Source organism: Mesoplodon densirostris, chromosome 7 (assembly GCF_025265405.1).
Source record: "Mesoplodon densirostris isolate mMesDen1 chromosome 7, mMesDen1 primary haplotype, whole genome shotgun sequence".
In the NCBI taxonomy this organism is placed as follows: Eukaryota; Metazoa; Chordata; class Mammalia; order Artiodactyla; family Ziphiidae; genus Mesoplodon; species Mesoplodon densirostris.
The window spans coordinates 49640927-49656778 of record NC_082667.1 but is presented as its reverse complement, the minus strand read 5'-3'; the positions used below and the strand labels follow the sequence as shown (position 1 = coordinate 49656778).

The following is a 15852-nucleotide window of genomic DNA, read 5'->3' as shown; positions in this document are numbered from 1 at the left end:
CAGTCATACATATACATCTGTTCCCACATTCCTTCCCTCCTGCATCTCCCTCCCTCCCACGCTCCCCATCCCACCCCTCCAGGCGGTCACAAAGCACCGAGCTGATCTCCCTGTGCTATGCGGCTGCTTCCCACTATCTATCTACCTTACGTTTGGTAGTGTATATATGTCCATGCCTCTCTTTCGCTTTGTCACAGCTTACCCTTCCCCCTCCCCATATCCTCAAGTCCATTCTCAAGTAGGTCTGTGTCTTTATTCCTGTTTTACCCCTAGGTTCTTCATGACATTTTTTTTTTAATTCCATATATATGTGTTAGCATACGGTATTTGTCTTTCTCTTTCTGACTTACTTCACTCTGTATGACAGACTCTAGGTCTATCCACCTCATTACAAATAGCTCAGTTTTGTTTCTTTTTATGGCTGAGTAATATTCCATTGTATATATGTGCCACATCTTCTTTATCCATTCATCTGATGATGGACACTTAGGTTGTTTCCATCTCCGGGCTATTGTGAATAGAGCTGCAATGAACATTTTGGTACATGTCTCTTTTTGAATTATGGTTTTCTCAGGGTATATGCCTAGTAGTGGGATTGCTGGGTCATATGGTAGTTCTATTTGTAGTTTTTTAAGGAACCTCCATACCGTTCTCCATAGTGGCTGTACCAATTCACATTCCCACCAGCAGTGCAAGAGTGTTCCCTTTTCTCCACACCCTCTCCAGCATTTATTGTTTCTAGATTTCTTGATGATGGCCATTCTGACGGGTGTGAGATGATATCTCATTGTAGTTTTGATTTGCATTTCTCTAATGATTAATGATGTTGAGCATTCTTTCATGTGTTTGTTGGCAGTCTGTATATCTTCTTTGGAGAAATGCCTATTTATAACTTTGGGTTTTGTTTCTTCTTCTTTCTCTAGTTGCTTTAGCTGTAATGTTAGGTTGTTTATTTGAGATTTTGTTTCCTGAGGTAAGATTGTATTGCTAAAAACTTACCTCTTAGAACTGCTTTTGATGTGTCCCATAGGTTTTGGATCATAGTGTTTTTGTTGTCATTTGTCTCTAGGTATTTTTTAATTTCCTCTTGGATTTCTTTGGTGATCCACTGGCTGTTTAGTAACATATTGTTTAGTCTCTACGTGTTTGTGTTTGTTTACAGTTTTTTTTTCCTATAATTGATTTCTAATTTCATAGCCTTGTGGTACGAAAAGATGCTTGATATGATTTCATTTTTCTTAAATTTACTGAGGCTTGATTTGTGGCCCAATATATGATCTATCCTGGAGAATGTTCCATATGCATTTCAGAAGAAAGTGTATTCTTCCACTTTTGGATGGAAACATTAAGTCCATCTGGTCTAATGTGTCATTTAAGGCCTGTGTTTACTTACTGATTTTCTGTCTGGATGATCTGTCCATTGGTGTAGGTGGGGTGTTAAAGTCCCCCACTATTATTGTGTTACTCTCGATTTCCCCTTTTATGGCTGTTAGCATTTGGCTTATATATTGAGGTGCTCCTATGTTGGGTGCATACATATTAACAATTGTTATATCTTCTTCTTGGATTGATCATGTAGTGTTCTTCCTTGTCTCTTGTAACAGTCTTTATTTTAAAGGCTATTTCATCTGATATGAGTATTGCTACTCCATCTTTCTTTTGGTTTCCTTTTGCATGGAATACCTTTTTCCATCCTCTTACTTTCAATCTGTATGTGTCCCTAGTGGGTCTCTTGTAGACAGTATATATAGGGTCTTGTTTTTGTATCCACTCAGCCAATCTGTGTCTTTTGGTTGGAGCATTTAATCCAACTACATTTAAGGTAATTGTCAATATGTATGTTCCAATTACATTTAAGGTAATTATCAATATGTGTGTTCCTATCGACATTTAAAAAAATTGTTTTGGATTTGTTTTTGTAGCTTTTTTTCCTTCCCTTCCTCTTTTGTTCACTTGTGATTTGATGACTATCTTTAGTGTGTGTTTGGGTTGCTTTTGTGTGTGTGTGTGTGTGTATGTGTGTGTGTGTGTGTGTATCTATTGTAGTTTTTTGGTTTGCAGTTCCCATGAGGTTTTTAAAATTTTTAAGTTTTATTCTTTTTTAAAAAAACTTATTGATTTGTTTGCTTGTTTGTTTATGGCTATGCTGGGTCTTCGTTGCTGCGCATGGGCTTTCTCTAGTTGCAGCAAGTGGGGGCTACTCTTTGTTGCAGCGTGCGGGCTTCTCATTGTGGTGGCTTCTCATTGTGGAGCATGGGCTCTAGGCATGCGGGCTTCAGTAGTTGCAGTGAGCAGGCTCAGTACTTGTGGCTCACAGGCTCAGTAGTTGTGGCACACAGGCTTAGTTGCTCTGCCACATGTGGGATCTTCCCAGACCAGGGCTCGAACCCATGTCCCCTGCATTGGCAGGCAGATTCTTAACCACTGTGCCACCAGGGAAGTCCCCCCATGAGGTTTTGATATAGCAGTCTATATATACACAAGGTTGTATTAAGTTGCTGGTCTCTTTCCACCTAAAGAAGTTCCTTTAGCATTTGTTGTAAACGTGGTTTGGTGGTGAATTCTCTTAGCCTTTGCTTGTCTGCAAAGCTTTTGATTTCTCTATCAAATCTGAATTAAAGCCTTGCCGGGTAGAGTATTCTTGGTTGTAGCTTTTTCCATTTCATCACTTTAAATATATTTTACCACTCCCTTCTGGCCTGCAGAGTTTCTGCTGAAAACTTTATGGAGATTCCCTTGTATGTTATTTGTTGCTTTTCCCTTGTTGTCTTTAATATTCTTTCTTTCTCTTTAATTTTTTCCAGTTTGATTAATATATGTCTAGGCGTGTTCCTCCTTGGGTTCATCCTGTATGGGACTCTCTGCACTCCCTGGACTTGAGTGAGTGCTTCCTTTCTCATATTAGGGAAGTTTTTGGCTATAATATCTTCAAATATTTTCTCAGGCCCTTTCTCTTTCTTTTCTCCTTTGTTGACACCTGTAATGTGAATGTTGGTGCATTTAATGTTGTCCTAGATGTCTCTGAGACTGTCCTCATTTCTTTTCATTTTTTGTTCTTTATTTTGTTCTGTGGCAGTGATTTCCACCACTCTGTCTTCTAGCTCACTTCTGCCTCAGTTTTTCTGCTATTGATTCCTTCTAGTGTATTTTTCATTTCAGTTATTGTGTTGTTCATCCCTGTTTGTTCTTTAAATCTTCTAGCTCCTTGTTAAACATTTTTTTTGTATCTTCTCAGTCTGTGCCTCCATTCTTTTTCTGAACTTTTTGATCATCTTTACTATCATTACTCTGAATTATTCTTCAGGTAGATTGCCTATCTTCTCTTGATTTAGTTGTTCTTGTGAGTTTTTATCTTGTTCCTTCATTTGCAACATATTTCTCTGTCATCTCATTTTGTCTACCTTTCTGTGTTTGTGGTCTCCTTCCACAGGCTGCAGGATCATAGTTTCTCTTAGTTCTGTTGTCGGCCCCCTGTGGGTGAGGTTGGTCCTGGGGTTTGTGCAGGCTTCCTGGTGGAAGGGACTGGTGCCTGCCCTCTGGTGGGTGGAGCTGGGTCTCGTCTCTCTGGTGGGCAGGGCTGTGCCAAGGGGTGTGTTTTGAGGTAGCTATGAGCTCAGTATGACTTTAGGAAGCCTGTCTGCTGATGGGTGGAGCTGTATTCCTGTTTTGCTGGTTGTTTGGCCTGAGGCATTCCAGCTCTGGAGCTTGTAGGCTTTTGGGTGGGGCCAGGTCTTGGTGCCAAAAATGGGACCTCTGGGAGAGATCATGCTGATCAGTGTTCCCTGGGGCCTCTGCCACCAGTGTCCTTGCCCCCAGAGTGAGCAACCGCTGACCTTTGCCTCCTCAGGAGACCCTCCAAGACCCCTAGTTAGGTCTAGCCCTGGTTCCTATGGAGGTATTGCTTTGTGCTGGGTCCCAGTGCATGTGAAACCTTGTGTGCGCCCTCCAAGAGTGGAGTCTCTGTTTCTCCCAGTCCTGTGGAGCTCCTGCACTCAGGACCCACTGGCCTTCAAAGCCAAATGCTCTGGGTGGGGGGGGTTCTTTCTCCCGATGCCTGATCCTCAGACTGTCTTGTAGGGCTATTTTTATGTGGGAACGTCCCTGTATAGCCTAAGTGGGTTTAATATTTTTTGGTGCTAGAGCTGTTTTTAATATGCTTGTCTGCCACCTCTTTCCTCAGTGTATGCTGGCCATTATCCCCTTGGTAAGAGGAGTGACTGATGTTGTGGTGACCTGAGCCTGCACTGGATATTGAACGGGGGCCTCCCCTTGCTCTGAGGTTGTCACTGCCCTGTCAGGGGCAGGGTCTGCTCTCCAGTTGGAGTAGAGGCCCTGAGATCTGTTTCTGAGCTGTGTTTCTGACCTGCAGTGTGACATAGGCAGGATTGGAACACTCTCTCTGGGAGGGAAGCCACTGAGTTTTCCTCCTCCAGAGCTGTTCAACTGTGAGTGTGCTCTGTTGCATCACTTTTCACCTGTTGTGCTAGCTCATAAATTATACTATTGCTGGAACTGCTCTCAGACCCACCTTAACAATGGGTATGCCGGCAATTGGCCCTGGTGTCTTTCAGGCGTTGTTTTCACCAGACTACCAGCACAGATCCACTCCAGTCAGGTCCCAGGACTGCAGTAATGGTGCACCAGGACCTGCTGTGGGAGCTATGGAGGCAGCTCCGATTCTGAGCCGGTCTAGTCCCCATGTGTATGTGCCCACAAACCCACAGTTGCGAAAGCTAGACCCATCTCAGCTGGGGGGACACTCATTCATTTGGATATTCTGCAGGTGCTGAGTTTACAAAGCCGGCAGCTGGGGTGTAAATCTGCAGTTCCCACAGCTGTGAAGAGAGATTTCAGCTCTTCTTCCTTAGTTGCATGGCCCATGAGGCTCAGCTGTGGTTTCAGCCCCACCTCTGCATGTGGGCCTTCCACCAGTGTCTGTTCCCAAGGCTGCCCCAGAGCCTGCCCAGGTGGGTGGGGTCAGAGGCGGCAACAGGTGGGGCAAATGCCAGCCTGCTGGGGTGGGCAGGGGTGAAGGAGGCAGCCTCAGTGGGTGGGGCATGTGAGCCTGCTTGGGCTGTGGGGGTGGAGGAGGGGGCGGGGGTGAGTAAGCCTGCTCTTGCAGGCGGTGGCCAAGGAGGGTGAGGTGTGCAAGCCTGCTCAGGCAGGAGCCCCTTCTAGTGCCCAGGGAGGCAGGGGCTAGCGTGTGGGGAAAGGGGCTGCAATGGCGGCCTGGGCTTCTTCCACAAACATTCCCGCTTGTAGAGCTCTGTACTCCCATACCTTCAGGCTCTCTCTTTGCAGCTAACAGCAGTCCCCTCCCTGGGTCTGCTCTCCAAACCCCAGGTTCTAGCACCCAGCCTCTGTCCGCACCAGCAGACACATGTCTCAGGCTGGGATGTGCAGGGCTGTGGCACCAACCATTCATATAGGTCTTACTCTGTCCTGCCTGCCACAGACTGGTTGCTGTGCTCTCCTCCAAGCCCCTGAAGCTCCCCTTCTGTCCTAGCTGATCTGCCTACTAGGGAGGGGGCTTCCCGGGGTGTGGGAACCCCTCCTCTTTCAGTTCCCCCCCAGGGGTGCAGGTCGTGTCCTGTTTCCTCTTGTCTTTTTAAAATTTCTTTTGTCCTACCCAGTTGCATGGGGATTGTTCTTGTCCTTTTAGATGTCTGAGGTCCTCTGCTAGTGTTCAGCAGGTACTCTGTCAGAATTGTTCCATTCTTGATGTACTTATGGGGGGAGGTGAACTCCATGTCCTCCTATTCTGCCATCTTGACTCCTGCCCCACTCCTATCTCAGTTTTTGTTTTCTTTTTTAATAGAGGAGCTAAAATTGTTTGATGTTCTTTACCACCAAAAACAGAAGAGGAGGACTAGGAAGGGAAGGGTATCCTTTTGAGGGGAGGGCAGTGTTCATGCAGAGGTCACATTCCTTTCAATCATGTTCCCATGGGTTTGCGGACATGCAGTGGATTTCCTCAGCTAAAGGCAAAAACGGCGCCCCATGAAAAGTCTTTATAAAATTTATGCTGTTCCAGGAAGGAAAGGCTAACATCTCCCTCCCAAGTGGATGTCCACTTAGTGATGGAGTTTGCTGACTTGCCCTGGGGAGAGAAGATGAGAATCTCAGGCAGGGAGAAAGAAAGGAAGCAAGGACTAGCCCTAGTAAGTTCCACCTGAGGGGTAGGAAAGATGGATGCTACTCATGTCTGCAAGCCTCACAGTTGAAGCTGCTGAGGACAGATGAGAAAGGGTGACTACGTGCTTGTGAGGAGGGATTGATGCAGCTGGGGCAAAGTGGATGAGTGCATCAGAGGACTACAGTGTGCTACTGCCAGGGGGTTTTGTAGAAAAGATCACTGATGCTCCCAGGGGACCATGTGCTGGGGGAGTTGCTTGAGTTTCTTAGCATTGGTGCATGTTTGGTTCTCTACCCATCCAGGCTACATCACCCGTGATAGCCAACAGAAAGGAGGAGTGCCACAGGAGAATGTGAGGAATGCCATTTCCCATTTTTTTTTTTAAAACAACTTCATTTCTACCAGAGAAGAAGTCTAAGAGGAAGGAAGATCTAGAGGGCGGTATGAGAGAGAGAGCAGACCACTCCTCTATCACCTCCAGAGCACCTTGGTGGACCCCAAGTCTTAATTGTGTTGGAAAGAGAGACAGAGGTTTGACTGAAAACACAAGATTTTAAAATAGAGGGACTAAATAATAGAGATTTTAACTGAAATGCCATTAAGGAAGTCTACTTATCATTGAGAAATAGGGTGGAACAAAGCATAGTTGGTAACAGATATTGGAAAAATAGTGACTTAATTTTTATACAGTAAACAATTAAGTGTTCTCAAATCAGTTGCACTTATAAAGCAAGTGGATGGAAATATTAACTCCTTCTTCTCAGCCCCTTCAGCTTCTATCTGACTGGGGAATTTAGAAATACAAAATACTAAGTCCTCTACACGTAAGCCTGGCCAGCCAACATCACCATTTTCATTTCCTGCCTTGTACACCTTGCGCCAAACCACTCAGTGGCCTTTTGACATCTGAAATCTGCTTAGATGTTCATGTTTTGCATGTGCTCTTTCTCCTGCAGGGAGTACCCTTCCTTCCAATGTCTGTCAGTCAGGCAAATATCCACAGTTGCTTCAGTTCTCAGCTTGAGAGTTATATCTTCTCTGAAACCATCCTGACCTGTTCCCCCCTCCCTCTTTGATACCCATTCTCAGTCAGATATCCTTTCTGGATCCTTCATTAATCCCTCATACGTATTTCCTGTGTGATGCTTACACTGTTATGTGCAGGTGTGTGTTTATATTTCTGTCACTATCAATAGATAATGAGTCCTCTGAAGGAAAAGATCTTATTTGACTTGTTCAGTGTAGTACCTCACACGGTGCTTGGCATATATATAACATAAGCTTCATAGATATTTGCTATGAAGGAAGAGGAAAAAGGGGTAACGTGGGGAGGGAGGGAGGAAGAAAGGAAAGAATTTATGCTCAAAGTGACGAGGGTGCTCGGTTTGCTTTAAGATAAGGCTCCAGATTATTCTTATCGTCTTACCCTTCCAGGGAGATGGCCCGTTGGAGAGTCACTGAAGGCTGGCGGGTTGTAGTGCTGTGCTGGGAATGACTGCAAGAAAAGAAAGAGAAAACAAACACAGATCATTTATTTAAAATATCTTTGCACATTCTAATAGTCTTATTGTCATGAAAAGAATCAATCTTGGAAGAAATACAGGAGAGATTAAATGACTGTTCTTTGGTGATAAGCAGAATCATCCACCACAGTATAACACTCTACCAGATAAGGGGCTAATATTTCTTTATAATTTGATTTCAACATGTATTATTCAAAAGTAAGCTTTAAATGAACGGTAGCCATGAAAAGAAATAAATATATTTGGAAGAGGTAATTATTTTCCCCTTGGAATAAGGTAACATAAAGCATAAAAACAAATTTCACTATGATGCAATATATTATTTTTTTAATGCAGAACATTTTTTTTCGAACAAATTTTAAACAGCAATTTTGCAAATTGGAGTAGTATTTAATTAGTGTAAATTTATTAGTTTATATTTGCAATACTTGTAAAAATAATAATTCAACTGTTGAATAACACACAAACTTGAAAAATGGGATTTCCAGTTGCATATCAACATTAGTTAGAATTTAACATAATTCCATATTTATTTTGGTTGCAGGATAAGAAGACTGATTTTATAGATAAGTCTTCACACTAGAAATTATATTGTATCTTTGCACTAGAAATTATATTGTATATATAGTAGTATCTAATACTTATTGAGTACTTATTGTCTGAGTTACTTTTCTAAGTATATTTTTACATCCTTTATTTCTTACAACTCTATGAGGTATGTACTGTCCCATTTGACAGATGAGGAAATTAAGGTAAGGAAGGTTTGAAACTTGCCCAAATTCATGTGGTAAATACCTGTGCTCGAAATGGTATCTAGACTGATTCTAGTGCCATTCTTCTTAACCATCATATTATATCACCTTCCAAATGGTAACAGTTTTTTTGGCTTTGAAAGAATTTGTCTTGCAATCTCAGAATACTCTTCAATCAGAGATAGAGGGAGACTCTTTCTTCTGAGATATGCACAATGACAATCCAAGAGCATATTGTAATGAATTGTGAGTTTCCTATGTATTAAAGTATACAATAAAATGTATTTCAGTGTGTAATTTTAGTTTGTAGTATTAGTTTTAAAACTTATTTGTAACATTAGTTACATATACATGTAGTGTGTGAAGGTGTGTATATACAAATATATGTATAGAGAAAAACTTGAGTAAAATATTTGCAGAACATGAGGCAACTTCACACAATTCTAAGACTTCTCAGCACATACTTTGAAAACACTGCCACAGAGAGCCAAGCAAATAGGCTACAGATTTTCATTCAGAACTTTTGTTATTATGGGTGAGAGGAGGTGTTCTCTGTGACTAGCATTTAACTGTGACATGGATGAAATTTATCTGAGGTTGAGAGAGCAGAATTTGGGGACTATGGCTAAGGCCTAGAGAATGGTCATCTTCTTCAAATTAAGGATTGTATCCTTTGTTTCCTGGCATCCCTCATAGTGCCAAGCATCCCTTAGGTCCACTAAGCGTGTTTTGATTGGCCAACTGAAAGGCAGCATAGCATTGAGGAGCTGGACCATGTAGCCCGGCTGCCTGAGTTCAAATTTCAGCTCTGCCACATAGACCACTGTGACCTTGATTGAGTTTCTTAAAGTCCCCTGTAACAGTACCTTCCTCATAGGGTAGTTATTCAATGAATTACAGTGTTTAGAACAGTGTCTGTCTTACATGGTAAAAGCTACATAAGTGTTAAATAAACTGATATGATTTAGCAGAGTGTGCACTTTGAGATCTTTCTTTAGTACTAAATAAGCATAATTAATTACTTAGATCACTTCAATTAGCCATATAATCAATGCCACAAGGTGTAGATTTGTGAGTATATTATAACTTTGGTGGTCAATATCAAATTATTAAAATGTTTTCTGTTGTAAAAAACATTATAAAATTAATAGAAATCAGCCACAGCAATCAGACAAGAAAAAAGAAATAAAAGGTATCCAGATTGGAAGGGAAGAGGAAAAATTGTCATTATATGCAGATGACATGATACCATACAGAGAAAATCCTAAAGGCACTACCAGAAAACTACTAGAGCTCATCAATGAATCTGGTAAAGTTACAGGATACAAAATTAATATACAGAAATCTGTTGCATTTCTTTACTAGCAATGAAATATCAGAAAGGGAAAGTAAAAAAAAATCCCCTTTAAAATTGCATTAAAAAATACTTAGGAATAAACCTGACCAAGGAGATGAGACATATGCTGAGAACTATAAAACACTGATAAAGGAAACTGAAGGTGAGGCAAAGAAATGGAAACATAACCCATGCTCTTGGATTGGAAGAATTCATATTGTTTAAATGGCCATACTACCCAAAGAAATCTACAGATTTAATGTGATCCCTATCAAATTACCCATGACAGACATTTTCCACAGAACTTGAACAAATAACTCTAAAATTTATATGGAACCACAGAAGACCCAGAATTGCCAAAGCAATCCTGAGGAAAAAGAAAAAAGCTGGAGGTATAACCTCCCAGGCTTCAGACAATACTACAAAGTTACAGTAATAAAAGCCAGTATGGTGCTGGCACAAAAACACACATATGGATCAATGGAACAGGACAGAAAACCCAGAAATTAACCCACGCACTTATGGTCAAAATTAATCTACAACAAGAAGGCAAGAATATACAATGGAGAAAAGACAGTCTCTTCAATAAGTGGTGCTGGGTAAACTGGACAGCTACATGTAAAAAAAAAATGAAATTAGAACACTCTCTAACACCATACACAAAAATAAACCCCAAACGGATCAAAGACCTAAATGTAAGACTGGATCTGTAAAACTTCTAGAAGAGAACACACGCAAAACATTCTCTGACATAAATTGTAGCAATGTTTCCTTAGGTCAGTCTCCCAAAGCAATATGAATAAAAGCAAAAATAAACAAATGGGACCCAGTCAAACTTACAAGCTTTTGCATAGCAAAGGAAACAAAATGAAAAGACAACCTATGGAATGGGAGAATATATTTGCAAATGATGCAACCAACGAGGGATTAATCTCCAAAATATTATGCAGCTCAATCTCAAAAAAAAAAAGACCCAATCAGAAAATGGGCAGGAGACCTAAATAGACATTTCTCCAAAGAAGACACATAGACAGCCAACAGGCACATAAAAAGTTGCTCAAAGGGGGAAGGGTAAGCTGTGACAAAGTGAAAGAGCGGCATGGACATATATACACTACCGAACGTAAGGTAGATAGCTAGTGGGAAGAAGCCGCATAGCACAGGGAGATCAGCTCGGTGCTTTGTGACCGCCTGGAGGGGTGGGATAGGGAGGGTGGGAGGGAGATGCAAAAGGGAGGGGATATGGGAACATATGTATATGTATAACTGATTAAATTTGTTATAAAGCAAAAAATAAAATAAAAAAAATTTTAAAAAAAGTTGCTCAACATGGCTAATTACTAGAGAAATGCAAATTAAAACTACAGTGAGGTATCATCTCATGCTGGTCAGAATGGCTGTCATTAAAAAGTCTACAAATAACAAATGCTGGAGAGGGTGTAGAGAAAAGGGAACACTACTATACTGTTGGTGAGAATGTAAACTGGTGCAGCCATTATGGAAAACAGTATGGAGGTTCATCAAAAACTAAAATCTAAAAATAGAGTTGGCATATGATACAGCAGTCCCACTCCTGGTCATATATCTGGAAAAGACAAAAACTGTAACTTGAAAAGATACATGTACCCCAGTGTTTATAGCAGCACTATTCACAATAGCCAAGACATGGAAGCAACCAATGTCCATTGGCAGATGAATGGATAAAGATGTGGTGTATATATACACACACATATATATATATATACACACACAAACTCACACCACAACACTGGAATATTAATCATAAAAAGAATGAAATAATTCCATTTGTAGCAACATGGATGGCCAGAGATTATCATACTAAGTGAAGTAAATCAGACAGAGACAGACAATATGATATCATTTAGATGTGAAATCTAAAATGATACAAATGGACTTATTTACAAAACAGAAAGAGATTAACAACAGACTGGTGGTTGTGAGGGGGAAGAGGGTGGGGGAGGGATGGATTGGGAGTTTGGGGTTAGCAGATACAAACTATTGTATATAGAATGGATAAACAACAAGGTCCTACTGTATAGCACACGGAGCTATATTCAATATCCTGTGATAAACCATATGGAAAAGAATATAAAAAATGTATATATGTATAACTGAATCACTTTGATGTACAGCAGAAATTAACACAACATTGTAAATCAACTATACTTCAGTAAAAAAAAATTCTCTGACATAAATCATAGCAATGTTTTCTTAGGTCACTCCCCATAGGCAATAGAAATAAAAGCAAAAACAAACAAATGGGACCTAATCAAATTTACAAGCTTTTGCATAGCAAAGGAAACAAAAAGACAACCTAGGGAACAGGAGAAAATATTGCAAATGATGTGACCGACAAAGGTTAATTCCCAAAATATACAAACAGCTCATACAACTCAATAACAAAAAAACCAAACAACCCATCAAAAAATGAGAAGACCTAAATAGACGTCTCCAAAGAAGACACATATTGGGTTGGCTAACAGGCACATGAAAAGATGCTCAACATCGCTAATTATTACAGAAATACAAATCAAAACTACAGTTTTGTGAGGTAACTACAGTTTATGAGGTATCACCTTACACCAGTCAGAATGACCATCATCAAAAAATTTACAAATAATAAATGCTGGAGAGGGTGTGGGGAAAAAGGAACCCTCCTACACTGTTGGTGAGAATGTAAACTGGTGTAGCCCCTATGGTAAACAGTATGGAGTTCCTTAAGAACCTGAAAATAGAGTTACCATATGATCCAGCAATCCCACACCCGGGTGTATATCTGGAGAAAACTCTAATTCGAAAAGATAAATGCATTCCAGTGTTGATAGCAGCACTATTTACAATAGCGAAGACATGGAAGCAACCTAAATGTCCATCAACAGATGAATGGATAAAGAAGGTGTGGTATGTATACATAATGGAATATTACTCATCCATAAAAAAGGATGAAATAATGCCATTTGCCACATGGACCTAGAGATGATCATACTAAGTGAAGTAGGTCAGACAGGGAAAGATAAATATCATATGATATCACTTAGATGTGGAATCTAAAAAATACAAATGAACTTATTTACAAAACAGAAACAGATTGACAGACACAGAAAACAAACTTATGATTACCAAAGGGAAAAGGGGGCAGAGAGGGATAAATTAGGACTTTGGGATTAGCAGATATAAACTACTATACATAAAATAGGTAGACAACAAGGTCCTACTATATTGCACAGGAAAGTATATTCAATATTGTGTAATAAACTATAATGGAAAAGAATATGAAAAAGAATATATATATATTCACTTATACATATATGTAAGTGAATCACTTTGTTGTAGACAAAACTAACAACATTGTAAATCAACTATACTTCAACTAAAAAATTAAATTAATGGACATCAAAATGAGAGAGTAAAAAAAATTCACATATAATTCCACTGCCTTGTCTCAGACTTTACAGAATCATCTAATTTAATTCTCAGAGCTGTCCTATAAGGAAGGTATGAGAATCCCCATTTTATATTTAAGAAAACACAAAGAACTTAAATAACATGTCAGAAAACAACAGCTTGCAAATATGGAGCCAGAATTCAAACTAACGCACCTCTTGTTGCCAAGTGTATGTACTTTAAACTCTATGCTACTGATTCTTTGTATTTCCACATGTGTTTCATATCATTTTATATATACACAGACCATATATAACTTCATATCTGCATTCCTCCCCCCTTACATTATAATTTAATCACTCCTGGTAAGGTTTCCATAATTATTATTTTGGTGTTATATAATGTTACTTACTCTGAAGATGTAATTTATTTAATCATGCTTTTACAAATGGATATTTGGGTTATTTCTGTTGTTTTAATATTATAAACAATGCTGCAATGAACATAGTGATATCAATTACTTTTTTTTACTTGACAATTTCCTTTGAATGTATTCCCCCAAATGGAAACATTTATTTGGTTATGTTTTATGACTTATGTTATTAATTACTTTTCAAAAGTTTCTACCATTTTATTGCTTCTAAAAACATATGTATATGTGCCAGTTTCACCACAATCTTATAAGCCCTGCTATTATAATTTAAAAAAATTGATAATAGGTACAAAATGATGCCTCAGATTTATGAGTATTTCTTTATTTATGAGAATGACCTTTTTTTTCTATATGATTATTTGCTAATTGTATTTTTTGTTTAAACTGTTCAAGCTTTTCCTTTACCATTTATCTTCCACTGGTTTAGAGAGTACCAACATTTCTTGGGTAAAGATCAATGATGCTTACTAAGCAAGATTAATGAGTAACTGGAATCACTGATAGCTTCCTCACCAATAACCTGGCCCATATAATGAAAACAAAGAAATATTCAGTAATCTCACTTACCACTACCTTAAACTAATTACTTTAATATTCTGCCCCAAATTATTCCAAAAATGTCCCTTTAAAAGTTTAGTGACACTGAGATTAAGTGCAAAAGGTACCATGAAGTGCTCATAGAAATTGACTCCTTTTGTGTTCCTCACACAAAGTCAGCCAGTTTCTCCTAGCATGTAAATCTGGAAGAAACAGAGCTTTTTACAACATGTAATTACCCTTTTACTCTACTAAGACATATATGGTGAATTACCTGACAGTCAAGACCTACAGATGCAAGGGAATTTTTGTTATACCCTGATAGTAACATTTAAGCAGTAATTGCAGTCAGTATTAGAAGCTACCCGATAGTGATAGTAAGTGGTATTAAAAAAAAAATCAAATATCTTCCCCTTGGGACCAAGTAGGTTTCATCCTTTCTGTATCACTGGCTACATACATGGCATGCTGCTAGTTCTACCATGACTAAGAAATTATAGGTGACAACTGCCTGGCTCTCTCACCTCTTGAGGCAGAGAGGCCAGCCAGATGGAATTCTGAGAAGTGTAGTGGAAAGAACCAAGGAAGGAAAGCACAGCTAAAACTTAAAGCTTTCAAAAGCTAAAAGAATTGTTGTAAAGCCAAACCAGCTTTACAGCAAATGTTAAAGGAACTTCTCTGGGCAAGAAAGAAAAGGCCACAACTAGAAACAAGAAAAGTACAGAAGGAAAGAGCTCACTGGTAAAGGCAAACATACAGTAAATGTAGGGAATCACCCACACACAAAGCTAGTAGGGAGGTTAAAAGAGAAAAGTAGTACAGTCATCTGTATCCACAATAAGTGGTTAAAGGATACACAAAACAATTAAACGTAAAGTATGGTATCAAAAACAGTGTGAGGGGAGGAGAGTACAAATCAAGGGTGTTTAAAATGCATTTGAAGTGAAGAGATCAGCAATTGAAAACAGCCACATATATATACAGACCACTATAAAAAAAAAAACTCATGGTAACGTCAAACCAGAAATCTATAATAGATACAAACAAAAAAGAAAAAGGAATCCAAGGATAACACTAAAGATAGTCATCAAACCATAAGATAAGAGAACAAAAGAAAAAAAAAGATGTACAAAAAGAAATACAAAACAATTAATAAAATGGCAATAAGAACATACATATTAGTGATTACCTTAAATGTAAATGGGCTAAATGTTCCAACCAAAAGACACAGACTGGCCGAATGGCTACAAAAACAAGACCTGTATATATGCCAACTACAAGAGATTCACTTTATTTATTTATTCAGAGATTCACCTTAGATCTAGAGAGACATACAGACTGAAAGTGAGGGGATGGAAAAAGATATTCCGTGCAAATGGAAATAAAGCTGGAGTAGCAATACTTTTATATCAGACAAAATAAACTTTAAAGACTGTTACAAGAGACAAAAAAGGACACTACATAATGATCAAGGGATCAATCCAAGAAGATATAACAATTGAAAATATATGTGTACCCAACATAGGAGCACCTCAATACATAAGGCAAATGCTAACAGCTATAAAAGAGAAAATTGACAGTAACACAATAATAGTGGGGGACTTTAACACCCCACTTACATCAATGGATGGATCATTCAGATAGAAAATCAATAAGAAAACATAGGCCTTAACTAACACTAGACTATGAGGACTTAATTGATATTTATAGAGCATTCAACTTGAAAGCAG

The 15852-nt window shown here is 39.2% G+C and overlaps 1 protein-coding gene across 11 annotated transcripts in view; it reads right to left on the bottom strand.

The window, feature by feature from the left end:
- DLG2 (discs large MAGUK scaffold protein 2) overlaps positions 1 to 15852 on the bottom strand; it is a 1239088-nt gene that overhangs the window by 419926 nt on the left and 803310 nt on the right. For all 11 annotated transcript variants that reach the window (XM_060105473.1, XM_060105479.1, XM_060105470.1 and 8 more), the window contains one exon: positions 7563 to 7631. In XM_060105473.1, coding sequence (XP_059961456.1) covers positions 7563 to 7631 — 69 coding nt within the window. The remainder of the gene's footprint in view (positions 1 to 7562; positions 7632 to 15852) is intronic.